The sequence below is a fragment of the Rhinopithecus roxellana genome, chromosome 13 (assembly GCF_007565055.1).
Source record: "Rhinopithecus roxellana isolate Shanxi Qingling chromosome 13, ASM756505v1, whole genome shotgun sequence".
Classification (NCBI taxonomy): domain Eukaryota; kingdom Metazoa; phylum Chordata; class Mammalia; order Primates; family Cercopithecidae; genus Rhinopithecus; species Rhinopithecus roxellana.
In genome coordinates, this window is record NC_044561.1 from 122,556,041 (window position 1) to 122,581,851 (window position 25,811).

General features: G+C 39.9%; 1 protein-coding gene and 1 non-coding gene across 2 annotated transcripts in view; both read left to right on the forward strand.

The window, feature by feature from the left end:
* The window catches only part of CSE1L (chromosome segregation 1 like), a 48,058-nt gene extending 22,622 nt beyond the window's left edge, over window positions 1-25,436 (forward strand). The window contains exons 8-25 of the mRNA XM_010383865.2: window positions 524-616; window positions 2,582-2,749; window positions 2,864-2,993; window positions 4,701-4,766; window positions 5,235-5,437; window positions 6,562-6,646; window positions 8,102-8,163; window positions 13,492-13,628; window positions 14,757-14,860; window positions 17,473-17,570; window positions 18,701-18,851; window positions 18,991-19,199; window positions 20,200-20,297; window positions 20,392-20,477; window positions 21,504-21,585; window positions 22,699-22,845; window positions 23,298-23,529; window positions 24,903-25,436. Coding sequence (XP_010382167.1) covers window positions 524-616; window positions 2,582-2,749; window positions 2,864-2,993; window positions 4,701-4,766; window positions 5,235-5,437; window positions 6,562-6,646; window positions 8,102-8,163; window positions 13,492-13,628; window positions 14,757-14,860; window positions 17,473-17,570; window positions 18,701-18,851; window positions 18,991-19,199; window positions 20,200-20,297; window positions 20,392-20,477; window positions 21,504-21,585; window positions 22,699-22,845; window positions 23,298-23,529; window positions 24,903-24,992 — 2,241 coding nt within the window. The 3' untranslated portion in view covers window positions 24,993-25,436. The remainder of the gene's footprint in view (window positions 1-523; window positions 617-2,581; window positions 2,750-2,863; window positions 2,994-4,700; window positions 4,767-5,234; window positions 5,438-6,561; window positions 6,647-8,101; window positions 8,164-13,491; window positions 13,629-14,756; window positions 14,861-17,472; window positions 17,571-18,700; window positions 18,852-18,990; window positions 19,200-20,199; window positions 20,298-20,391; window positions 20,478-21,503; window positions 21,586-22,698; window positions 22,846-23,297; window positions 23,530-24,902) is intronic.
* On the forward strand, window positions 3,226-3,332 carry LOC115893130. The gene has a single exon (XR_004053070.1). It is a non-coding gene; the product is annotated as a U6 spliceosomal RNA (small nuclear RNA).
* Window positions 25,437-25,811: the final 375 nt, after the last annotated feature.

The following is a 25,811-nucleotide window of genomic DNA, read 5'->3' on the forward strand; positions in this document are numbered from 1 at the left end:
AAGTCAGGTTTAATGAAGCTCTTGATAACTTGTCTGGCAGGGAGACCAAGGAAAGAGGCATAATCTGCCCTCAGGGGACTTGTACCCTCATTAAGAAGGCAGTACTATGCCACAAGAAATCAGTAACTATAAGACAATTAGTTTGTCTGCCTTGGTGGTCATCTTACAATAAATGTAGTTCAGAAAAGAGAGGGGATGTATTAGTATGCAGTGAGTTTGAGCTTTGTAAGGAAAGTCTTCATATAGTCTTAGCTGAACCTTGAAGGAAGATTTAGATTAGGACAAGAACTAGAGGTGGCATCATTTATAGCATACAAACAGAGGCGGAAGTCAGAATGCTTTATGTAGCTGCCAGATGTAGCTGGAGCAGAGAATTCTTGTCAGAATAGGTAATGCTCAGGCTGTGAAGCCTATGTATAAAATGTTTTGTCCACATGGTGTTTGTCCACATGGTAAAGGAACTTATAAAAGTAGTGTTCTTAATATTTTAATCAAAAGTTTCAAGTCAGTGTTTATTCTGTAGGATCTCCCTGAATTTTTTGAAGATAATATGGAAACTTGGATGAATAATTTTCATACTCTCTTAACATTGGATAATAAGCTTTTACAAACTGATGTAAGTATTTCAAATGTTGCCTGAGTGGTCTTTTTCTTTCATTAAGAGTTATTTGGCTACAATCTGGAAACCTATTTACTCTTGCTTTGTTAAAAGATAAAATTTCAATACTATAATAATATTTGATTCTATTTGATATTACATGTTTGGTATGTGCAGTATACAGAATTACTCTTACCATGGGCCTGGCTTAAGCCATAGTATACAGGTAAGGCTGTTTCATTACATTATTGAAAGTGAGGCTTTAAAGTAGTCACATTATGGGTATTTCATGAAATAAAATTATTTTTCATTGAAGACACTAAGAAAACTTAAAACTCTATAATGGTAGCCCCTTTTTAAAAATCGTCTGGCCGGGCACGGTGGTTCACATCTGTAATCCCAGCACTTTGGGAGGCCAGTGTGGGAGGATCCCTTGAGCCCAGAAGTTCAAGACCAGCCTGGGCAACGTAAGGAGACCCCATTGCTACAAAAAATAAAAATAAAATTAGCCACACATGTTGGCTCATGCTAATGGTCACAGCTACTCAGAAGGCTTATGTGAGGATCCTTTGACCTTGAGCCCAGTAGGGCAAGGCTGCAAAGAGCTTTGACCATGCCACTGCACTCCAGCCTGGGAGACACAGGGAGACCTCGTCTCAAAAAAAGAAAAAATTTTCCACAGCTCAAGAAAGAGAGAAAATGGTAAAATATCGTAATTTGTAAAGATTTCTGATACAGGTTTTATACTGTGTACTTTTAAACATACAACACTTATTCTGTGCTACTCATTTGTTAATATATTTATGACCTTTCCGAAGAGATAAAAGACAAAATATTAAGAATACTTCAATACCAAATAAACTAAAAATTAGAATTGGTGATTCAAATCAGGTTTGATTTCTTTCTGAAGTACAACAGATTTTGTCTCAGAGTTTGACTATATTAATAGGAACTTTAAAAGATGTAGCTCTCATGAAATAATTATTTCAGTCCATTGGGGGGAAAACTTCAGAAAACAAAACTTCTCTTCACACAAAAGTGTCAAGGAAATTTTTTGGATAGAATTCTTACAAGGACCTTTTTGCCCAGTTAACTATGTGCTACCTTGTGTCGTTTTACATCCCTATTTATGCCTTGAGTAATCAGTGTGAGGGAGTTTTGGTTTTGGCTTTGGTTTTTGGTCTCCCTCTGATGTCTTCCCCTCTCACTCTGTCACCAAGGCTGGAGTGCAGTGGCGTGATCATGGCTTAGTGCAGCTTCAACCACCCTGGGTGGGCTCAAGTGATCCTGCCACTTCAACCTCCCAACTAGCTGGGACTATGGGTGTGCGCCACCATGCCCAGATGATTTTTTTTTATTTTGGGGGCTTGCTGTATTGCCCAGGCAAGACTCAAACTCCTGGGCTTGGCCGGGCGCAGTGGCCCATGCCTGTAATCCCAGCACTTTGGGATCCATCCTGGCTATCCTGGCTAACACAGTGAAACCCCATCTCTACTAAAAAAATAAAAATAAAAAAATTACCCGGGCGTGACGGCAGGCTCCTGTAGTCCCAGCTACTTGGGAGGCTGAGGCAGGAGAATGGCGTGAACCCGGGAGGCGGAGCTTGCAGTGAGCTGAGATCGCGCCACTGCACTCCAGCCTGGGCGACAGAGCAAGACTCCGTCTCAAAAAAAAAGAAAACAAACACTCCTGGCCTCAAGCCATGCTCCCGCCTCAGCCTCCCAGAGGGCCAAGATTACCAGCGTGAACCACTACACTAGGCCAGAATATACTGTTTGAATCTAGTATGGAAATATTTTGTAATTCAGCAACTTATTTGAAAGACTTGGTGAAAAGATTGATGGTGACATAGCTGTAGTTTACAATAACTGATTTGATTTGGATTTAATTGATAATGAGTCTAGTTCAGGAATTTCAGTTACTCCTCTTACTTATGTTAGCATTAGAGTTGTATGTTGGAGTTTTTGTTTTCTTTTATGTGAGGATGAAGAGGAAGCCGGCTTATTGGAGCTCTTAAAATCCCAGATTTGTGATAATGCTGCACTCTATGCACAAAAGTACGATGAGGAATTCCAGCGATACCTGCCTCGTTTTGTTACAGCCATCTGGAATTTACTAGTTACAACGGGTCAAGAGGTTAAATATGATTTGGTAAGATGATGGTGGAGAAAAATAATTAGAAGACATTCTCTCCCTATCTCCCCCAAGAAATAAGCTGTTGAGTTTTGCTTTTAAAAATATTTTTGTTTTTGTGTTTTGTTCCAGTTGGTAAGTAATGCAATTCAATTTCTGGCTTCAGTTTGTGAGAGACCTCATTATAAGAATCTATTTGAGGACCAGAACACGCTGACAAGTATCTGTGAAAAGGTTATTGTGCCTAACATGGAATTTCGAGGTAATTATGGCAAAAGTATATTAGTATATATTTACTAAGTTTTTGTTATTTGTAATATATTCAGTCTAATTCATTTATTACTGAATAAAACTTGTATATCATTTATTTCTTATTTTCTAAACCAAGACACAAAATGTAGTATCTGTAATGAGTTTTCTTGTGCCATGTGAAGGTTTTCTCATGGAAATATTAAATAAGACTTCAAAAATTCCTTTACATTAAGACGATAAGCGTGCTCACTTCGGCAGCACATATACTAAAATTGGAACGATACAGCGAAGATTAGCATGGCCCCTGTGCAAGGATGACACGCAAATTCGTGAAGCGTTCCATATTTTTTATACATGATATAAATGATGAATTGATGGGTGCTGACAAGTTGATGGGTGCAGCACACCAACATGGCACAAATATACATGTGTAACAAACCTGCACGTTATACACATGTACCCTAGAACTTAAAGTATAATAAAAAAAAAAAAAAAAAAAAAAGACGATAAGCTACCTGGAATCTCTATTTAGAGAAATAATTTAATTTTGTTTCATTTATTGTTTCACTAAATTTTTAGCTGGCTTTGTGTATTTATTTATTTGAGACAGGGGTCTTGCTCTGTCACCCAGGGTGGAGTGCTGTGTATGGTGCTGGGATTACAGGCATGAGTCAACATGCCCGGCCAGGATTGTGTTTTATATCAAAATAGTTATTAGATCAGTGGTTCTCAAATTATGTCTAGAACAAAATAAGGAAATTAAGGACAATATAGCATGAGATTTTATTTCCTGTTGTGTTTTCATTAAAATATATTTAAAGGATAAATCATCTGGCTGGGTGTGGTGGCCCATACCTTTAATCCCAGCAGTTTGGGAGGCTGAGGTGGGAGGAACACTTGAGCCCAGGAGTTCAAAACCAGCCTGGCCAAAATGGCAAAACCTTATCTCTACAAGAAATAAATTAGTTGGGTATAGTGGCATGTGCCTGTGGTCCCAGGTACTCAAGCGGCTTAGGTGGGAGTTTTGCTTGAGCCCAGGAGGTGGAGGCTGCAGTGAGACATGATCACACAACTGCACTCCAGCCTGGGTGACAGAGCGAGACCCTCTCTCCAAAGTGTGTGTGTGTGTGGGGGGGTGGGGGGTGGGGTAGATAGATTTTTATTTTTTAAAATTTATATGATAAAAATAAAGATGAGGTCTCGCTGTGTTGACCAGGCTGGTCTTAAACCCCTGGCCTCAAGCGATCTTCCCATTTCAGCCTCCCAAAGTGCTAGGTTACACGCATGAGCCACCATGCCGGCCAGATCTGACATTGTCCACTCTACTTATTTGTTGTTGAAATGACTTTAATGAAATAATAGTGATTAAAATTAGGTTGTTGGTTTTTTAATCTTATTTGGTGAAATTTAAAGCTGGCATTCTGATATTGACCCCTAACATTTTTGACAGTTGCAGGTGTAATCCAATTCTGGGGAAATTGTCACATTTAGAACAAGTGAGCCTGTCTCACAGTTGTGTAAATTACCTAATACCTCACCTTTCAGGGTAGCATTTGCTGCTCTAGATAATGATTAAGAGTATATGAAGTAGTCATCTGATGGGAAAGAATTCTTTGCTGTAGAACAAGGCAGTTCTACATACTCTTCTGCATTCTCAGCTGTAAAGTACAGTGACGTCTTTTGGAGTGTTATCTGAATGAAATATCTCTCCTTGTAGCTGCTGATGAAGAAGCATTTGAAGATAATTCTGAGGAGTACATAAGGAGAGATTTGGAAGGATCTGGTGTGTATTTTGGTTTTTTAGTTACTAGTCTTTTTGCAAGCCAGTTTTAAGGTGGTTCTCTTTCTAGTAAATGGGAGAAGTGGGATTGAGAATAAGGGTGTTTTTTCAGCTGGCTTTCATTGAGAACTGTTGTCCTTCTTCAGCTTGTCTTAAAAAGCTCTTATATGACCTGCATGAAAGTATCAAAAGTTGAATCATATGTCTATTCTTACATAGTTAGTATTTATCAAAATTCTGTGATTCTGTGACCGCTTTAGTTTCATTTTGATTTTGTATTTCTTAGGGGATTTTTTTTTTCATTGTTTGTGTTGCTGATAGCTATTGGGTGGCCGTTTGTGTTTTGTTCTTTTTTTTTTCTTTCTACAATCATAGCCAAATTATTCCAGGCAATTTGTTTTCTTATAAATTGGGTCAGTTTGTTGTTAGTTGTTTTTTTTCCCCATAATATATTTTCTTTTCATTTCATAGATATTGATACTAGACGCAGGGCTGCTTGTGATCTGGTACGAGGATTATGCAAGTTTTTTGAGGGACCCGTGACAGGAATCTTCTCTGGTTATGTTAATTCCATGCTGCAGGAATATGCAAAAAATCCATCTGTCAACTGGAAACACAAAGATGCAGCCATCTACCTAGTGACATCTTTGGCATCAAAAGCCCAAACACAGAAGGTAAATATTTTTAATGTGGTTTTGTTTCTAAAACCAGACATCAGTGACACCCACACAAGTCAAAAAGAAATAACATCTCTGATAATAGAGCCTACTCTGCCAGATAACCTATTAATTCTGATTTAAGATTTATATAATCTCTGAAGATGGCTTTATGTTGATGTATTGAGCACTTAAGTTTCTTATAGACCAGAAAATTGATAATGCCCCACTTGTTACCTTAGCTGAGATCCGCTGTATAAAATATGCTTAACTTAAACTTAGCTGTTCTTTAATTTTGGAAAGTTTATTGTCTATTAGTATAGTCTTATTTTACATTTTTACTTTTTTGAGACAGAGTCTCGCTTTGTCACCAAGCTGGAGTGCAATGGCACGATCTCAGCTCACTGCAACCTCCACCTCCCGAGTTCGAGTGACTCTTCTGCCTCAGCCTCCCAAGTAACTGGGATTATAAGTGTGCACCACCACACCTGGCTAATTTTTGTATTTTTAGTAGAGACAGGATTTTACCATATTGGCCAGGGTAGTCTTAAATTCCTGACTTCATGTGATCCTTACACCTCTGCCTCCCAGAGTGCTGGGATACAGGTGTGAGCCACCATGTCTGGACAGTATAGTCTTATTTTATATTTTATACATAAGCAATTTGTGTTTTGAAGTGCTCTTTTTTTTTTTTTTTTTTTTTTTTTTTTTTTTTTTTTTTTTTTTGAGACGTCATCCAGGCTGGAATGCAGTGGCAAGATCTCAGCTTACTGCAACCTCTGCCTCCCGGGTTCAAGCAATTCTTGTGCCTCAGCCTCCCGAGTAGCTAGAATTACAGGTGCATGTAACCACACTGGCTAATTTTTTGTATTTTTAGTAGAGACGGGCTTTTGCCGTGTTGGCCAGGCTGGTCTTGAACTCCTGACTTCAAGTGATCTACCCGCCTCAGCCTCCCGAAGTGTTAAGATTACAGCCGTGAGCTCCTCTACGCAGCCAGTACAGTCTCATTTTATACATAAGCAGTTTGTGTTTTGAAGTGTTCATCTCCATTTTTAATGTGGTTTTCTAAACTTGCCTAAATTTCTAATGTAGATATATACAGGTATTTTGTTATTTTACCATGTTATGAATTTGCTTTTCAGCATGGAATTACACAAGCAAATGAACTTGTAAACCTAACTGAGTTCTTTGTGAATCACATCCTCCCTGATTTAAAATCAGCTAATGGTGAGTTGTGAAAGTCTTGCTTTTTTTACAGCTTACCACACTATATCTGCAATTAAAAACATGGCTTCCTATCCTTGTTCCCATTCATTCTTTTTTTTTCTTTTCTTTTGAGATGGTGTCTCACTCTTACCCAGGCTGGAGTGCGGTGGCATGGTTTCCACTCACTGCAACCCCTGCCTCCTGGGTTCAAATTATTCTCCTGCCTCAGCTTCCCAAGCAGCTGGGACTACAGGCACATACCACCACACCTGGCTAATTTTTGTATTTTTAGTAGAGATGGGGTTTCTCCATGTTGGCCAGGCTGGTCTCGAACTCCTGACCTCAGTTGATCCACCTGCGTCAGCCTCTCAAAGTGCTAGGATTGCAGGCATGAGCCTCCATGCCCTGCCTATTATTTCTTTTATTGAATAAAATCTCAAATGGGTTCCCTGATCTTGTCCATGTGAAATTAATTATTGATAAAATATTGCTTGATTAGGAAGAAAATAGGAGTAAGTATAACTAAACTGTAACTCAATTTTGCTACCTAGTGTATAAATAATTATACATTGGCTTCCTTTTTTATTTGAAAAATGAATTCTTAAAAATTGGAGTACAGTTCAAAGAACTAGAAAATTGATAAATATTAAGGATATCTTTTGGCTGGGTGCAGTGGCTCACCCTTGTAATCCCAGCACTTTGGGAGGCCAAGGTGGGCGAATCATGAGGTCAAGAGATCGAGACCAACCTGGCCAAAATGGGGAAACCCCGTCTCTACTAAAAATACAAAAACTAGCCGGATGGCACATGCCTATAATCCCAGCTACTCGGGAGGCTGAGGCAGGAGAATCGCTAGGTGGGGGTTGCAGTGAGCCGAGATTGTGCCACTGCACTGTAGCCTGGGAGACAGAGCAAGACTCTGTCTCAAAAAAAAAAAATTAAGGATAGTTTCTGATGTTTATGAGTGTATTCATCTAGATTCAGATATATTATTTAAAAAAAAAAAAAGAAAAACTTATAATGTGGGAAATGTATATACACCCAAAGGTGAAGAGAATATTGTAATGAGCTCCCATGTGACTATCATCTAGCTTCAAGAATTATTACATTTAGTGATCTATTCCTTTCATTTATTTCCCTACCACTAGAATAATGTAAAGCAAATTCCAGCTAGAGAGACATGTTTCTAATTCAGAATAGCTTCACTTCTGGGAATGTATATGCTCACCGATGCATGGTCCAGCTCATTTTTACTCAATTATATAATATATGTTCCTTTGTCATGAAACAGGCATGAGGAAAAATAAAATTATTTATAATCCTACCAAAATTAATGGCTTAACAATAAATCATTATATAATTAACTGTGCTTTAATTACTTGACATTTTATCATTTTTTTGTAACTCTGATGATATCACTAATTTGGAAGTAATGATCCTGACCACCTAACTATGGCTTTCTGTTTTTTTAAATAGTGAATGAATTTCCTGTCCTTAAAGCTGACGGTATCAAATATATTATGATTTTTAGAAATCAAGTAAGTAGCTTTTTATTTTTATACGCCGCTTAATCTCTTTAAGAGTTTTATTATGTACCACCTTCTTGTCTACTGTGCAGTCATTTTATATCCACATCTAACAAAATTAACAGTGATTTCTTTATAACTTAGAATTTCAGACCATGCTTAATTTTCCTCAGATGTCTTTTTGCAATTACAGTAATAGAATTGGGATCTAGATAGTGTCCACACATTGCTTACAGTTGATTGTGTCTTAAGTCTCTTAATTTACAACAGAGAGGTCCTTCTCTCCCGCTTTTTGTTTGAGATGGAGTCTCATTCTGTCACCCAGGCTGGAGTGCAGTGGCACCATCTTGGCTCACTGCAACCTCTACCTCCTGAGTTCACATGATTCTCCTGTCTCAGCTTCCCGAATAGCTGGGATTACAGACACCTGCCACCACACCTGGCTAATCTTTTGTATTTTTAGTAGAGACAGGGTTTCCCCATGTTGGCCAGGCTGGTCTCAAACTCCTGACCTCAGGCGATCTGCCCACCTCGGCCTCCCAAAGTGCTGGAATTACAGGCATGAGCCACTGCACCCAACTGCCTTCCTTTCCTTTTTTATTTATTTATTTATTTATTTATTTATTTATTTATTTATTTATTTATTTTTTGAGATGGATCTCGTTCTGTCACCCAAGCTGGAATGCAGTGGTGTGATCTCAGCTCACTGTAACCTCTGCCTTCCGGGTTCAAGCAATTCTCCTGCCTCAGCCTCCCTAGTAGCTGGGATTACAGGCGTCTGTCACCACGCCTGGCTAATTTTTTGTATTTTTAGTAGAGATGGGGTTTCCCCATGTTGGCCAGGCCGGTCTCAAACTCCTGACCTCAGGTGATCCACCAGCCTTGGCCTCCCAAAGTGCTAGGATTACAGCCGTGAGCCACTGCACCTGGCCTCTACTCTTTCTTATGCTTGTTGTTGGAGAAAACACTCATTTATCTTAGAGAGTTTCTCGCATTTTACTTTTGGCTGATTGCATCCTAATGGTATATAGTCATCCCTCAGTATGCAAGGGGTATTGGTTCCAGGACCCCTGAATATCCCAAAGTCCATGCATATTTACGTCCCACATTTGGCCCTGCAGAATCCTCATATATGAAAAGCCAGCCTCCCATATACAGATTTTGCATCCCGGGAATATCGTGTTTTCTATTTGCATTTGGTCTAAAACAAATCCAGCCAGGCACAGCGGCTTGTGCCCGTAATCCCAGCACTTTGAGAGGCTGAGGCAGACAGATCATTTGAGGTCAGGAGTTTGATACCACTTTAGCCAACATGACAAAACCCCATCTCTACTAAAAATGCAAAAATTAGCTGTGTGTGATGGCACACGCCTTCAATCCTAGCTACTTGGAAGGCTGAGGCATGAGAATCACTTGAACCTAGGAGGCGGAGGTTGCAGTGAGCCAAGATCGTGCCATTGCACTCCAGCCTGGACAACAGAGCAAGAGTCAAACCTGTGTTGTTCGAGGGTCTCCTGTAGTTTATGTTGTCCCTCTAGTCCCCATATTTTCTATATCGGTAAATCTGGGGACTTGATTAGACTTAGATTCCTTGGTCGGGGGTGACACAGGAAAGCATCATAGGTATACTTTCTGTTTCATTTTATCAGGATATACACAATATCTGGTTGTCTTTTTTTTTTTTTTTTTTCATTTTGGCTCACTGAAAGCTCCACCTCTTGGGTTCACGCCATTCTTCTGCCTCAGCCTCCCAAGTAGCTGGGACTACAGGCATCCGGCAACACACCTGGCCCTTGGTTATCCATTTCTAATGATGTTAAGAGTGATCAGTGGATTCAGATGAAGAACGTTACATTGTCAACATTTTTTAAGTAGCATTTTAAAAATTGAGATATACTTTACATAATAGAAATTTTGCCATTTTTTTTTGTTTTGTTTTATTCTTTTTTTTTTTTTTTGGAAACAGAGTTTCACTCTCGTTGCCCAGGCTGGAGTGCAGTGGCACGATCTCGGCTCACTGCAACATCCGCCTCCTGGGTTCAAGCAGTTCTCTTGCCTCAGCCTCCGAGAGCTGGGATTACAGGCGTCCGCCACCACGCCCGGCTAATTTTATATTTTTAGTAGAGACAGGGTTTCTCCATGTTGGTCAGGCTGGTCTCGAACTCCTGATCTCAAGCAATTCGCCTGCCTCAGCCCCCAAACTGCTAGAATTACAGGCGTTAGCCACCGTGCCCGGCTTTATTCATTTATTTTTGAGACAAGGTCTCACTGTCGCCCAGTCTAGAGTGCACTACTACGATCATAGCTCACTGCAGCCTTGAACTTGTAGGTTCAAGCGATGCTTTTGCCTAAGCCTCCCTGAGTAGCCAAGACTATAGGTGTGTGCCACACCACCTGGCTAATTTTTTATATTTTTTACTTAGTTTATTCTTTCCTTCTTTTTTCTCTTCTTTATTTTTCTTTCTTCTTTCTTCTTTTTTTTTTTCCCGAGAGGTAGTCTTGCTCTGTTGCCCAAGCTAGAGTGCAGTGGTATGATCTCGGCTCACTGCAGCCTCCGCCTCCCAGTTCACGCGATTCTCCTGCCTCAGCCTCCTGAGTAGCTGGGATTACAGGTTCCTGCCACCATGCCCAGCTAATTTTTGTATTGTTAGAAGAGACGGGGTTTCACCATGTTGGCCAGGCTGTACTCAAACTCCTGACCTCAGGTGATCCACCGCCGCCTCGGCCTCCGAAAGTGCTGGGATTATAGGCATGAGCTACCCACGCCCGGCCCATTTCTTTATTTTTTGAAACACAGTCTCATTCTGTCGCCCAGGCTGGAGTGCAGTGACATGACCACAGCTCACTGCAGCCTTGAACTCCTGGGCTCAAGCAGTCCTTCCACTTCAGCCTCCCGAGTAGCTGGAACCCAGGCATGTGCCACCACGCCCAGCTATATTGCATTACTTTTAAAAAATTAATTGAGAAAAACAATAGAGAATATCTGCTTCCCCAGTTAGAGTGTGTTTGAATTTTGCCAATCTTAAATGGTATCTCATTGCAGTTTTAATTTATATTTGTCTTATTTTTAGTTCCATTAAGCACCTTTCCGTTTGAAGGGTCCATTTTCATTTCTTTTCTGTGAACTGTGAATTCATATTCTTTTGCTCATTTTTCTATCTGATTGTTGGTCTTAATTTTTAGAGAACGTGTAGTTTTTCTTCTGATTCTTTTTTTTTTTTTTGAGACAGAGTCTCGCTCTGTCGCCCGGGCTGGAGTGCAGTGGCCGGATCTCAGCTCACTGCAAGCTCCGCCTCCCGGGTTTATGCCATTCTCCTGCCTCAGCCTCCCGAGTAGCTGGGACTACAGGCGCCCGCCACCTCGCCCGGCTAGTTTTTTGTATTTTTTAGTAGTGACGGGGTTTCACCATGTTAGCCAGGATGGTCTTGATCTCCTGACCTCGTGATCCGCCCTTCTCGGCCTCCCAAAGTGCTGGGATTACAGGCTTGAGCCACCGCGCCCGGCCCTTTCTTCTGATTCTTAACGCCTAGGTCACTTTAATTGTACTGAGAAAAAAATCAAAATGTGCAGTCATCTTATTCCTTTGATGTCTTTGCCCAGTAACAGTGGTGCAATCTTGCAAAATATTTTAAACACACAAGCAGGAGTAAAACAAATGATGATTACTGAAATAATCCTCACAAATCTTAAAACTCCAGGCCGTATTTATTTATACATACATATACAGTGGAGGTACTCCAGGTGCTCCCTGCCCAGTCAGTCCCTTTCTCTCTGTAGGTAATTACTGTCATGAATTCAGTGTATTTCACACCCATGTAAGTGCTTTTCTTATACTTTCACTACGTGTTTATGTTTCTGCAAAAATTATTTAGTATTCTGTAGGTTTTAATTTTTTTTGTTTTTAGATGGAGTTGTGCTCTCTTGCCAAGGTTCAAGCCATTCTCCTGCCTTAGCCTTCCAAGTAGCTGGAACTGCAGGTGCTCACCAATTTTTGATAGAGACAGGGTTTCGCTATCTTGGCCAGGCTAGTCTCGAACTCCTGACCTCAGGTGATCCACCCGCCTCGGCCTCCCAAAGTGCTGGGATTACAGTCATGATTCACCACGCCTGGCCTAGGTTTTAAATTTTTGTTTATATAAATGACATCATACCGTGGGTTTCATTTTTTTTTTTTTTTTTTTTAAAGACAGAGTCTTCGCTCTGTTGCTCAGGCTGGAGTGCAGTGGCATGATCTCAGCTCACTGCAAGCTCCGCCTCCCAGGTTCACACCATTCTCCTGCCTCAGCCTCCTGAGTAGCTAGGACTACAGGCGACTGCTACCATGCCCGGCTAATTTTTTTTTGTATTTTTTAGTAGAGACGGAGTTTCACCATGTTAATCAGGATGTTCTTGATCTCCTGACCTCGTGATACACCCCCCTTGGCCTCCCAAAGTGTTGGGATTACAGGTGTGAGCCACCGCGCCCAGACTTTTCTGGTTTATTTTGAGAATGGGGTCTTGCTCTGTTACCCAGGCTGGAGTGCAGTGGTGCGATCATAGCTTACCTCAGCCAGGAAATTCTGGACTCAAGCGATCCTCCTGCCTTAGCCTCCCTAGTTGATGGGATTACGGGCACGCTCCACGATACCCTGTTACATCATGACTGTTTGTGCTTAACATCGTTTTTGAGTTATTCATTTAGTAATTAAAATGATCCACCTACGTCAGCCTCTCAAGTAGTTGGGACTACAGGAATTCACTACCATGCCCAGCTAATTTTTTATTTATTTATTTTTAAAAATAGAGATGGGGTCTCGCTATCTTCCCAGGCTGATCTTGAGCTCCTGGGCTTAAGCGATTGTTCTACCTTAGTTTCCCAAAGTATTGGGATTACAGACAGGAATGAACCATGATACCCAGCAGGCTTTTCTAGTTTAGACTAACGAATATTTCAAATTTAGAGGTTTTTAATGAAGATTGTTCTTATATTTGTTGCTTTTTGGGGGTGGGGAGAGAACAAAAGAGACACAAAAAGGTTAAATAACTTTTTCAGAAATATCTGCTAGTGATAATTCTTAAGTTTGGTGAAATCTTAGTCTGCTTCTCTGTGATATTATTCTGTGGTATGTTGATTTTTCTACAAGATGTTATCCTCATAGTTTTGTGCTCTGAAAAGGAGAATTTAGAAAGTGGAAATTGAACCATTATGTGCAAGTAAAAGTTTTGATTTCTGGGCAGCATCATCTATTAGAGCTTAAAAATAGCAAATTGTTTAAATCAACAAGCCCTCCTCTTCCAATTGTCTTTTTCCCAAATATGGAATCATTGCATTTAGAGCATGTATATTATTGTGTTTTTTAGGTGCCAAAAGAGCATCTTTTAGTCTCGATTCCTCTCTTGATTAATCATCTTCAAGCTGAAAGTATTGTTGTTCATACTTATGCAGCTCATGCTCTTGAACGACTCTTTACTATGCGAGGGCCTAACAATGCCACTCTGTGAGTATTTTATTCTAAAGTTTTTTAGCCTGGGATAGGGGCTGTACTGTGCTGGTCAAAGATATCTCTGAATGTTTTCATAATTTCACTAGCAGGAAAACAAATGTCTGCTTTTTATTCATTTATACTCTCTCATTCTAAAAGGATTTGAGGCTGCTTACCAAAATAGCTGCATTATGACAATACAATTAAATAAACTGGAGCCGAGGAAAGTAACTGGAATAAAGTTAACAAACAGAAATGTGTGTCAAAGGATCCTATATAGTAGTTAAAGAAATTCCAGATTTTATTTGGAGTCTCTTAGCAGCCAAGGCAAAGAGGGAAACTTGGGGAGTTAAAATTTTCACAGTGTCTATGAGATTAAAATTAAAGCAGAGGATACTGTACAATAGTAGTAGTGGTGTTCTCAGCAACATCATGTAACAGTTATTTTCATGTGGCTATTTGCATAATGTCACTTATTTCTGAGATATGACCTAACCAAATGAAAGTAATTCACTAGGGGCCAAGAAAATAGCTCTTCTGGCCTAAACTAAGGATGAAATAGAGAGGAATGGATGGTCTGCCTGTCTTTCAGGCCACTATTCAACAGTATTATTTCTTGAAATTAAGCTTTGGGTAAGAGATGGAAAACAGTTCTAGGTTCTTTCCTTCATTAAGAACTTGAAGTACAGATACTCTCAGTGGCCAATTAAGAGTAGAAAGGACATCCTTTGAGGTGAGTCAAGCCAGTACCTATCTTCAGACCCAGAATTTATACAGAAAATAGTTCTGAATCTTGCTCCACCTCCAAAAAAAAATAAATAAATAAATGATGGAGACCCCTGAGATTCTGAGTTCTGTTCTCAGTGGTAATAGATACAAACCAGGGACAACTGTTGCAACTTTAGATGTTGTTGGGTTTAGCTGGCTTTTTGGTTCAGTTGTGTTTGGTTCTCGATGTGCCTTCTTAGGAGCTTAACATGAGCCCATATAAAAAAATTATTTTCCTAAACTATCTATCAATTGTCAGTGGTGGGAGATGGCTCAGTTTTATGCTGAGAAGGGTGACATAGTGGTTGCCAAGGGTAATCCGCAGTGACAAGCTCAAGACTTGGTAGTGACTGAAAGCTGTTTTTTCATCTATAGCTTTACAGCTGCAGAAATCGCACCGTTTGTTGAGATTCTGCTAACAAACCTTTTCAAAGCTCTCACACTTCCTGGCTCTTCAGAAAATGAATATATTATGAAAGGTAGGCTGTTTCCCTGGTGTGCAGACTACAGGTATCTAATCTCAGATTGTAAGGGTAAGTATAACCTGAGTTATACTTCAGGTTATACAGTCTATGAACCAGATAATGTTTACCAAGGAGTAAGTTAGTTTAGGTATTTCAAAATGAAAAACGTTATCTTGTTTACTGTTGACAGTAATTTTTTTTTTTTTTTTTTTTTTTTTTGAGACAGAGTCTTGCTCCATTGCCCAGGCTGGAGTGCAATGGCTTGATCTCAGCTCACTGCCACCTCTCCCTTCTGGGTTCAAGTGATTCTCCTGCCTCACCCTGCTGAGTAACTGGGATTACAGGCGCGCCCTACCATGCCTGGCTAATTTTTGTATTTTTAATAGAGAGAGGGTTTTGCCATATTGGCCAGGCTGGTCTCAAACTCCTGATCTCAAATATCTGCCTGCCTCAGCCTCCCAAAGTGCTGGGATTAGAGGCCACTGCACCTGGCCAACAGTAATCTTAATTTGATATGGAACCTCTCGTTACAGAAAATGTAGCAAAGCCCTTTTTTTCTTCCCTAGACTGAGTTTCTTTAAGGCAAAGAAGAGATCATGCAACATTTATTAACTGCATGTTCATCTTGATAGGGGCGAAATGTGGGTGCCTGTGGTAGACTCTATACAAATCGTCTTCTTACATACTGCCAAGGACACAGGCAGCTGTATGCATCCAGAGGCCGGTGTATCCATCCACCAGGCACTACATTAGTTGGGTGTCCTGGTGCCAGCTCTGAATTGAGAGACAGTCTCACTGTTTTTCACTGTTGCATCCCAAAAGCCTACCACATTGGGTCATAGGAAGCACTTTTCAGAGAAACTCCCTGATCCTTCCAGTCTGGATCAGAAATCCTAGAGAGTGGATGTGTGTGTCTGGGTGTATGTTTCCAACACTGTCCTTCCCCCAACAATGATGTGTAATTACTGCTGTTTAATGTCTTTTTTTTTTTTTTTTTTTTTTTGAGATAGAGTTTCACTCTTGTTGCCCAGGCTGGAGTGCAATGGCGCAATCTCAGCTCACTGCAGCCTCACCCTCCTGGGTTCAAGCAATTCGCCTTCTTCAGCCTCCTGAGTAGCTGGGATTATAGGCATGTGCCACCATGCCCAGCTAATTTTGGATTTTTAGTAGAGACGGGGTTTCTGCATGTTGGTCAGGCTGGTCTCGAGCTCCCAACCTCAGGTGATTCACCCGCCTCGGCCTCCCAAAGTGCTGGGATTTCAGGTGTGAGCCACTGTGCCCAGCCTTGATGTCCATTTCTATGAAGCCAACTAGTTTGTGGTCTTCATTACTGTGTTTTTAGGGTATGTAAGTATACACAGTATGTAATACCTTCTCTGTACAGCTGTATGAGTGAATGAAATAATTGTGCGCCAGCCTAGTGGAGGAGCACCAATTTATCCTCTAACCCTTTTAACCCAGGTCAGGGAAAGATTTTCTCTAGGAAGTGATGTCTAAGCTGAGATGTGACCTAACCGAATGTTAGGTGTGAGGGATAGGTAGCAATCTGTTGAAGGATGGATGAGTCTTTGGCTCTGGTAGAAGAGGAAACATTATGTGCACAGTTCAGGAGGCAAGAGCAGATGGCTTTCTATCCTTTCTACCTGGCATGTATTTGGGGCTCTGCTTAGTAAACATTTATTTTGGAAATGTTATTTGTGGAAAGAGCTTTCATACATTTTTAGCTGACAAATTTCTTTTTCTCCCATGCTTCCTATTTTTAACCCATTTATGGTCTTACTTTTGAGCAATATTTTTGCAATTTGGACTCTGTGGCTTTACATGTATTTTTAGAATTTTTTTAAGGCTCCTAATCTCCCTTTTTTTTTGAGTGAGGTGGGTAGGCAGTTTTCTCTTTCAGTTTCCTGTAGTGTGAGATCATGTTTCCTTTAGGCTAGGGCTAAACATTTTCTGATGCTGATTTCTTTTTTCTTTTTTTTTTTTTTTTTTTTTTTTTGAGAGAGAGTCTCGCTCTGTCTCCCAGGCTGGAGTGCAGTGGCATGATCTTGGCTCAATGCAACCTCCACTTCCCAGGTTCAGGTGATTCTCACACCTCAGCCTCCCAAGTGGCTGGGACTACAGACGTGCACCACATACCTGGTTAATTTTGCTATTTTTAATAGAGATGAGTTTCTCCATGTTGGCCAGGTTGGTCTCAAACTCTGGCCTCAAGTGATCCGCCAGCCTTGGCCTCCCAAAGTGCTGGGGTTACAGGTGTGAGCCACCAAGCATGACCTCTGCTACTGATTTCTAAGAGAAAGAGACCCCCAAACAGTTCTCTCAGACTCACCTGCTCCATTCATGTCAGCTCACTGTTTCTTCCTCTTAGCCTCTTTAATTCATTATTTTTTAAACCTTGAGCCTTCTAGAAATACTTATTTCTCAGCTAAATTTTGTTGCCAACCCCTGTCCTAATTTTAAAAGGAAGGGAAATTTAGATTATTTTTAAATGTAGAGAGCTATCTCGGGGTTGTCTAAGCATCTTAAAATTTAGTTGATGAATTAGTGCGCTTTTTTCCCCCCAGTCGCTCTCTTATTCTGAAGTTTAACTAAACTCTATTTGTTTTTGCTGTTTTTATATTTTACAGCTATCATGAGAAGTTTTTCTCTCCTACAAGAAGCCATAATCCCCTACATCCCTACTCTCATCACTCAGCTTACACAGAAGCTATTAGCTGTTAGTAAGGTAATAGAGCCAATTTTGAAAGTGGGGTTCCTTTTTTATTTGCTCCAAACTGTTTGGGCCTCAGAACTCTTTGGCACTACGTGAAGCTTTAGAGAAGGTCTATGAATTCTTACTGACGAGCCGCTAATGTACTTTTCTGAAAGTGGGCATGCTGCTAGATTGGAGACATAATAGCAGTCACCTTTAAGTGTATGCTAGAAGCTTGAATACATTTTCTTTCTCATTACAAAAGTAACATGTTTATTGTAGAAAAAGAAAGTGCAGATGATCCAGAATTACCTTAGAGTTAAGTAGGCTTTGCACTAAATGGATATAAAAGAGGCTATCTGGACTTCCATGAAATGATGATTAAAATTCCTTTGTGTTTTCTTCCTTACTCTTATTTCTCAAAAGGAAAGTTTACTCTTTGATCAAAATTTTACAGATACTTAGATTCATGTTTATTAACACTGTTTTAGAAAATAAAAAATCAGTTTAAGGCTGACAATTCCTTTTTAGATGCTATTCTTGATCTTATGAGAATTAGATCAATTCATAGGAAGTGTTGGAGGGATTTTGGAGAACAGAGTGATTATTGTTCAACTGAGTAAGGGTCTTTGGATTATAGGGCCTTGAGGGATGGAGGGGGAAGGGAACCCAAGTCTCCACCTCCCATATGTATACAATCTCATGTTCTGATCGAGTCAGATTTGTATGCTAATAGCCTTCGAAGAGCTTGTTTAAAGAAAAATGGGGTTTTGTTGCTTAAAAAGAACATAAAAAAACTACTCATTTGGGGGATCATCACTCAGTAGACATAGACATTGCGGCCCACAGAAGTTAAGGCTGGTGGCATTACTAGAACTTAGTATTTCTTCTCTGCAAGGGCACATGGGTTTAAGACAAGTTACTTACAGCTCTGGGAGCTGAGGTTTGTATAAGCAACTCTGTTAACTCTGAAGTATTTTTTTCATAGTGGACTTTGGGCCATTAAAAAAAATTCAAATGAACAAGTACTAGATTGTTGTAATTGGTGTTTTTTTCTTAATTTTGATTTTTAAAAAATAAGATGGCCTCTATTTTAAATGTGTTTTATAAAGGTTAAGTGTGGATTATTAGCATAATTGGCTTTTTTTTTTTTTTAATTTCAGAACCCAAGCAAACCTCACTTTAATCACTACATGTTTGAAGCAATATGTTTATCCATAAGAATAACTTGCAAAGCTAACCCTGCTGCTGTTGTAAATTTTGAGGAGGCTTTGTTTTTGGTGTTTACTGAAATCTTACAAAATGATGTGCAAGGTAAGTTAACGAAAATTATTTTCTTTGTAATGGAATGAAATTAACATTGCTATAAAATGCAGCCTGCCTAAGCGATGTGGGCCTTTTGTGTCAGCCATTCCTTCTGAAGCTCACAGCTCTGTTTTTATTTTATCAACAGAATTTATTCCATACGTCTTTCAAGTGATGTCTTTGCTTCTGGAAACACACAAAAATGACATCCCGTCTTCCTATATGGCCTTATTTCCTCATCTCCTTCAGCCAGTGCTTTGGGAAAGAACAGGAAATATTCCTGCTCTAGTGAGGCTTCTCCAAGCATTCTTAGAACGTGGTTCAAACACAATAGCAAGTGCTGCAGCTGACAAAATTGTGAGTCAGTCAGGTTTTGATATAACTGTAATTTTATAAAGTAGCTTGGAGAAACTGGGGATGGCAGATGTTTGGAATTTTTTTATTTAAAATAAATTTAAGGCTGGGGGCAGTGGCTCAAGCCCACCACTTTGAGAGCCTCTAGTGGAAGGATCCCTTGAGCCAAAGAGTTTAAGACCAGCCTGAGCAACATGGTGAGACCTATCTCTACAAAGAAAAAAAAAGCTTTTTAATTAGCTGGACACAGTGGAGCATGCCTGTGGTCCCATCTACTTGGAAGGCTAAGGTGAGAGGGTTGCTTGAGCTCAGGAGTTTGAGGCTGCAGTGAGCCATGATCTCACCATTGCACTCCATCTTGGGCAACAGAGCTAGACCCTGTCTCTTAAAAAAATGATAATAATAAGGGAAATAATTACTAGGAAATGTTATGGTATGTTTTATTAGAATTCTATATCCTTTACTTATTTATAGCCATGATGGAAAATTGTAAAAACAGAGCCAAACAGGTTGATTTTAAGAACTTAACTTTGGTCAGGCGTGCTGGCTCACATCTGTAATCTCAGCACTTTGGGAGACTGAGGTGGGCAGATCACCTGAGGTCAGGAGTTCAAGACCAGCCTGGCCAACATGGTGAAACCCTGTCTCTACTAAAAATAAAAATTAGCTGGGTGTGGTGGCGCATGCCTGTAACCCTAGGTACTTGGGAGGCTAAGGCAGGAGAATCATTTGAACCTGGGAAGCAGAGGCAGCGAGCCAAGATCACCCCATTGCACTCCAGCCTGGGCAACAAGAGTGAAACTCCATCTCAAAAAAAAAAAAAAATTTACTTCAATAGCTATGTGGGAGGAATTTTTCCCCATATGTTCCAGAAATAATTAAAGAGAAAAGGATAATTAGATTATTACAGTATGAACTTGTTTTAAGACACATATCATGTTTAACTTTTTGAATAATTATTCCTGTTTGTTAACCGTTTGCTCTTGGATCTGATTTCTTACAGCCTGGGTTACTAGGTGTCTTTCAGAAGCTGATTGCATCCAAAGCAAATGACCACCAAGGTTTTTATCTGCTAAACAGTATAATAGAGCACATGCCTCCGTGAGTATGACTACTTTGTGCATTTATTCAGAAATTTTGTTAGGTGCTCATAAAAGTGCTGAATTTATATTGTTGATTTTTTTAAATTCTTTAGTGAATCAGTTGACCAATATAGGAAACAAATCTTCATTCTGCTATTCCAGAGACTTCAGAATTCCAAAACAACCAAGTTTATCAAGAGTAAGTAAAATCATCTGGATGTTCTGCAGAAGTAATGAAAGAAAGTAGCTAAAACTCTTAGACTTTATGGTTGCAGATAAACTTTTTATCCGTTTTAAACTTTATGCAAAAAATACTTGGCCACGTGTGGAGGTTCACGCCTGTAATCGCAGCACTTTGGGTGGCCAAGTGCGGCGGATCACCTGAGGTCAGGAGTTCAAGACCAGCCTGGGCAACATGGCGAAACCCTGTCCCTACGAAAAGTGCAAAAAAATTAGCCAGGCATGGTGGCATGTGCCTGTAGTCCCAGCTGCTTGGGAGGCTGAGGTGGGAGGATCACTTGAGTCCCCGAGGTTGAGGCTGCAGTGAGCCAAGATCACACCCACTGCACTCCATCCTAGGTGATAGAGTGAGACCCTGTTTCAAAAAAAAAAAGAAAATATTTTAAGGGCCTGGTGCGGTGGCGGTGGCTCTCATCTGTAATCCCAGTACTTTGGGAGGTGAAAGTGGGAGTATTCCTTGAGCCCAGGAGTTAAAGACCAGCCTGGGCAACATGGTAAGACCCTGTCTCTGCAAAATAGCCAAGCATGGTGGTGTGCGCCTGTAGTCACAGCTACTCAGGCGGCAGAGGTGGGAGGATCACTTGAGTCTGGGAAGTTAAGGCTGCGTGAGCTGTGATCACGCTGTTGCACCCAGCCTAGGTGACAGAGTGAAACCTTCTCACAAGAAAAAAGAATAGTTTAAGATGTTTGTGTTCTCCAAACATTAAGTTAGTGTCAGTCATATTGTGTTCCAGAGGTTGGTTTATGGTTGGATACCAAAACATTTTTTCAATAGAGAGAATAATATAAGGAAATATAAATCAAAGAGAGATGGCATGTAAAGGTCTATGATAGAAAGGCAAGTTTTCTATTTATTAGAAGGCAAGTATTGACGCCACAGCCTTTGGATGTTAATGATTATGCATAGGTTTATTTTGCAGACTTCTCAATTACCACTTTAGTGTGTGAGTTCTCTGTGTTGATATTCTGCATCTTCTTTCAACAGGTTTTTTAGTCTTTATTAATTTGTATTGCATAAAATATGGGGCACTAGCACTACAAGAAATATTTGATGGTATACAACCAAAGTAAGTTTGTTTTTATTATTTTTTAAAGGAAGAAAATGTTTTGACTTTTTTTTAGTACAAATCAGTATCTCTGTCTTATAGATGATGTTGTGATTCTTGGTATGGAGATAGTATCTGTGGTTTTCAAAATATTCTTAGGTATTGGGTGTAAAGAAAAAGTAATCCTGGCCCAGCGTGGTGGCTCACACTCGTAATCCCAGCACTCTGGGAGGCTGAGGAGGATTTAGCTCAGGAGTTTGAGACCAGCCTGGGCAATATAGTGAGACCCCATCGCAAAAAAAGAAAAAATATCCTGAAATCATTTTTCTAATCCTCTAGTTAGAGGACCCTCTACACGCTGGCATTTTCCACAGCCAGTGTTCTGTATTATGTTAAATGGTCAGTGTTGTCTCCAGGAGCCTTCCTTATTCAAACTAACAGCAGAAAACACCACATGTTCTCACTCATGGGTGAGAATCGAACCCAAAAATGTTAAAACTAGTTGTTTCTGGGTGGTGCGATGATGGGTGATTCTTTTTTCACTCCTTGCTCCTCTCTGCCTTTTTTTTTTTTTTTTTTTTTTGAGACTGGACACGTGTAATTTTTAAAGAAAAAAGCAGAGAGGTCTAGGAATGGTGACTCACGCCTGTAATCCCAGCACTTTGGGAGGCTGAGGCAGGTGGATCACTTGAGGTCAGGAGTTCGAGATCAGCCTGGCCAACATGGTGAAACCCCATCTCTACTAAAAATACAAAAAATCCGCCGGGCGTGGTGGTGGGCACCTGTAATCCCAACTACTTAGGGGGCTGAGGCAGGCAAATTGCTTGAACCCCAAAGGTGGAGATTGTAGTGAGCTGAGATCGTACCATTCCACTCTAGCCTGGGCAACAGGAGCGAGACTCCGTCTCAAAAACAAAGAAAAGATTATGGCATTTGGCTTCAGGGTAGAGGTGTGATGGGATTTTTTTTATGTTTTGACTTTCAGCCTCTTCAGCTGATCAAAAAACAGCAGTCTTGTTATTTAGTAATTTATTATATTCGTAAGAAGTAACTGAGTGTAAATAACATCTAAGCATTTTACTATTTCATTATAGTGATGGTCTAATATTGAGTGGATTTATTTTGCTTTAATAGAATGTTTGGAATGGTTCTGGAAAAAATTATTATTCCTGAAATTCAGAAAGTATCTGGAAACGTAGAGAAAAAGATCTGTGCGGTTGGCATAACCAAATTACTAACAGAATGTCCCCCGATGATGGACACTGAGTATACCAAGCTGTGGTAAGAACTTCGTTTTAATGTTTTTGTAAGTTATAGCTTCCTTCCCATATGACTGCAAAATTAACAAAGCTTAGTCTCTTGGGGGACAAGAGAATTTTGGTCTGATCTCAGCTTATCCACAAGCTACCATCAGATCCAAGACATGATTTCTGGATCCTTCTGGGCCTAGAATGATCTTTTTTCCTGCTTCTTTTTCAGGGGGATTTGTGGACCCCTTTAGGAGTCTGATCTAGGTTATCTCTAAGACAGTTTTATGACAGAAGCCCAACTAAACTGACTTACCTTTAAGGGGAAGAACTGAATAAGCTAAGAAAAGAACCATCTTAATTTCAAAGGTCCCTTTTTATTCTTGAGACTATGAGTCTGTAATTTTGTGTCTCTGAGCAATTGCTGCTTTTAAGTCTTCAGGGTATTTTCTTGACCTTTTTATCTCTTGCTTTCTTCCAATCCAGGACTCCATTATTACAGTCTTTGATTGGCCTTTTTGAGTTACCCGAAGATGATACCATTCCTGATGAGGAACATTTTATTGACATAGAAGATACACCAGGATATCAGACTGCCTTCTCACAGTTGGCATTTGCTGGGAAAAAAGAGCATGATCCTGTAGGTCAAATGGTGAACAACCCCAAAATTCACCTGGCACAGTCACTTCACAAGTTGTCTACTGCCTGTCCAGGAAGGGTAAGTGTGTTGTCAAAGAACTCTGTGATAAATGGAGACTTTAATGGGAGGGCAAAAGGATAGTAGTTGTTCTGGTGTCTGTTTTCATTGGTGGGCATAATAAAACTAAATCTTATTGAGTTACAGCAAGCTTATTTTCTTTAATTAAAAACACTGAGCCCTTTTTTTCTTGTATTATGTACTACAAATATATTTTAAGTGAATGGATTTAGGAGTGAGAACAGAGGAGGAAAAATCCCTTTAATAGAAATGTGTTTATTTCCCAAATCGAAGTAATCCATCTGTTATTAAAATGTGATAGCATTTTTTCACTTTTATTTTGATATTTATTTATTTATTTATTTATTTATTTATTTATTTATTTATTTATTTTGAGACAGGGTCTCACTCTTATCCAGCCTGGAATGCAGTGGTACAATTATGGCTCACTGCAGCCTCAACCTCCCAGGTTCAAGTGATCCTCCTGCCTCTCAGCCTTCCAAGTAGCTAGGACCTACTATACCCAGCTAATTTTTTATTTTTTTATGGAGACAGGGTCTCCCTATGTTGTCCAGGTTGGTCTCAAACTCCTGGGCTCAAGCCATCCTTCTCCCTCAGCCTCCCAAAGTGCTGGGATTACAAGTGTGAGCCTGGCCACAGTTATTTTTTTTTTAATTGCAGCATACTCAGAAATTAATAGATCACGGCATAAACCTAATAATGGCTATATAGTTGCATTTTGTCAGCACTTATTATAGAGTTCTTACATGTTACCTGATAAAATATATATTTTTCAAGCCAGACACACTGATTTATGCCTGTAGTCCTAGTGCTTTGGGAAGCCAGGGCTGCAGTAAGCTATTATGGTGCCACTGCAATCCAGCCTGAGCAACAGAGCGAGGTCCTGTTTTTTGAAAAACGTGTGTGTAGGGGGTGTATATATATATATGTATATATTTTTTTCATTGTATTATTACGGAGACTTTCATACATAGAAAGAGCATAATGAAGCCTGCATGTACCCAGCTTCAGTAATTACCAGTATCTTGCCAATTTCGTTTCGTTTGTTTCTCCTTTTATTCTCTGTATTGAGCAAGTCTTAGACATCATATCATTTCACCTGTAAGTACCTCATTCTCCATCATTAACCAGTAAGGACTTTTTAATTAACCACAATACCACTATCACACCTAATAATAGTAATTCCTTATGGATCTATTCTTTAGACCTATTTTTGAAGGCATTAAAGCAGTTGAGTTTCTGGAGAATCTTTGGATGGTGATTAATGATTGGCTGCTCTTCCCAGGCCTATGGCAGCTTTCCCGTAGAAGATGGGGTTTGTATTGGTGCACCAAGATCTCCAACAGCCAGTGTGTGTTTCCCATCTCTTGTAGGTTCCATCAATGGTGAGCACCAGCCTGAATGCAGAAGCGCTCCAGTATCTCCAAGGGTACCTTCAGGCAGCCAGTGTGACACTGCTTTAAAATGCATTTTTCTAATTGGCTAAACCCAGATGGTTTCCTGGGAAATCACAGACATCTGAGCACAGCTGCATTAAAACAAAGCAAGTTTTCCTTTTGAACTTGTCACAAATTCCGTCTTGTAAAAGATATTAAATGTTGCTTTAACCTAAACCTTGAGCAAATTAGTTGGTTTGTGTGATCATACATTTATGTGGGTGGCTTCTAGTTTGCAACTTCAAGGGACAGGTATTAATAGTTCAGTGTATGGCATTGGTTTGCGTTGAATATTTGCACGGTTTGGATAATCTTAAATTTTGATGGACACTGTGGAGACTTTCTGTTACTAAATCCTTTTGTTTTGAAGCTGTTGCTATTTGTATTTCTCTTGTCCTTTATATTTTTTGTCTGTTTCTTTACGCTTTTATTGGAAATGTGAGTAAGTAAAGAATTACTTGCGTTACTTGCCAAGCAGTGCACATTTCATAGTTTTAAATCTCTAATCAGCAATAAAAATCCTAAAATAGGTACCTAAGAACATCTTAAGGACAGGTTTTCGGTGCTCTCTCATGCTTTTGTAAAAATGAAGAATTTCTTTAAATTTCTCCCTTTTCCTTTCCTGGACTCTATAAAATCCTAATTTCTAAATCATGTAAACTCAGATTATTTAGTCTTTTTTAATATGGGGGAAGGGGCATTAATATAGATTTGGGACTTATTTACTAGAATTTTCTATAGCAGTTCCTAGGTGGCAGTGTGAGTTTTGGGTAGGTGGCTCCTCTGGGAGAAATGCTCTGCCTGGCTTAATGGGGTGGTGGTTGAGAGTACCTGAGACTGTGGGCG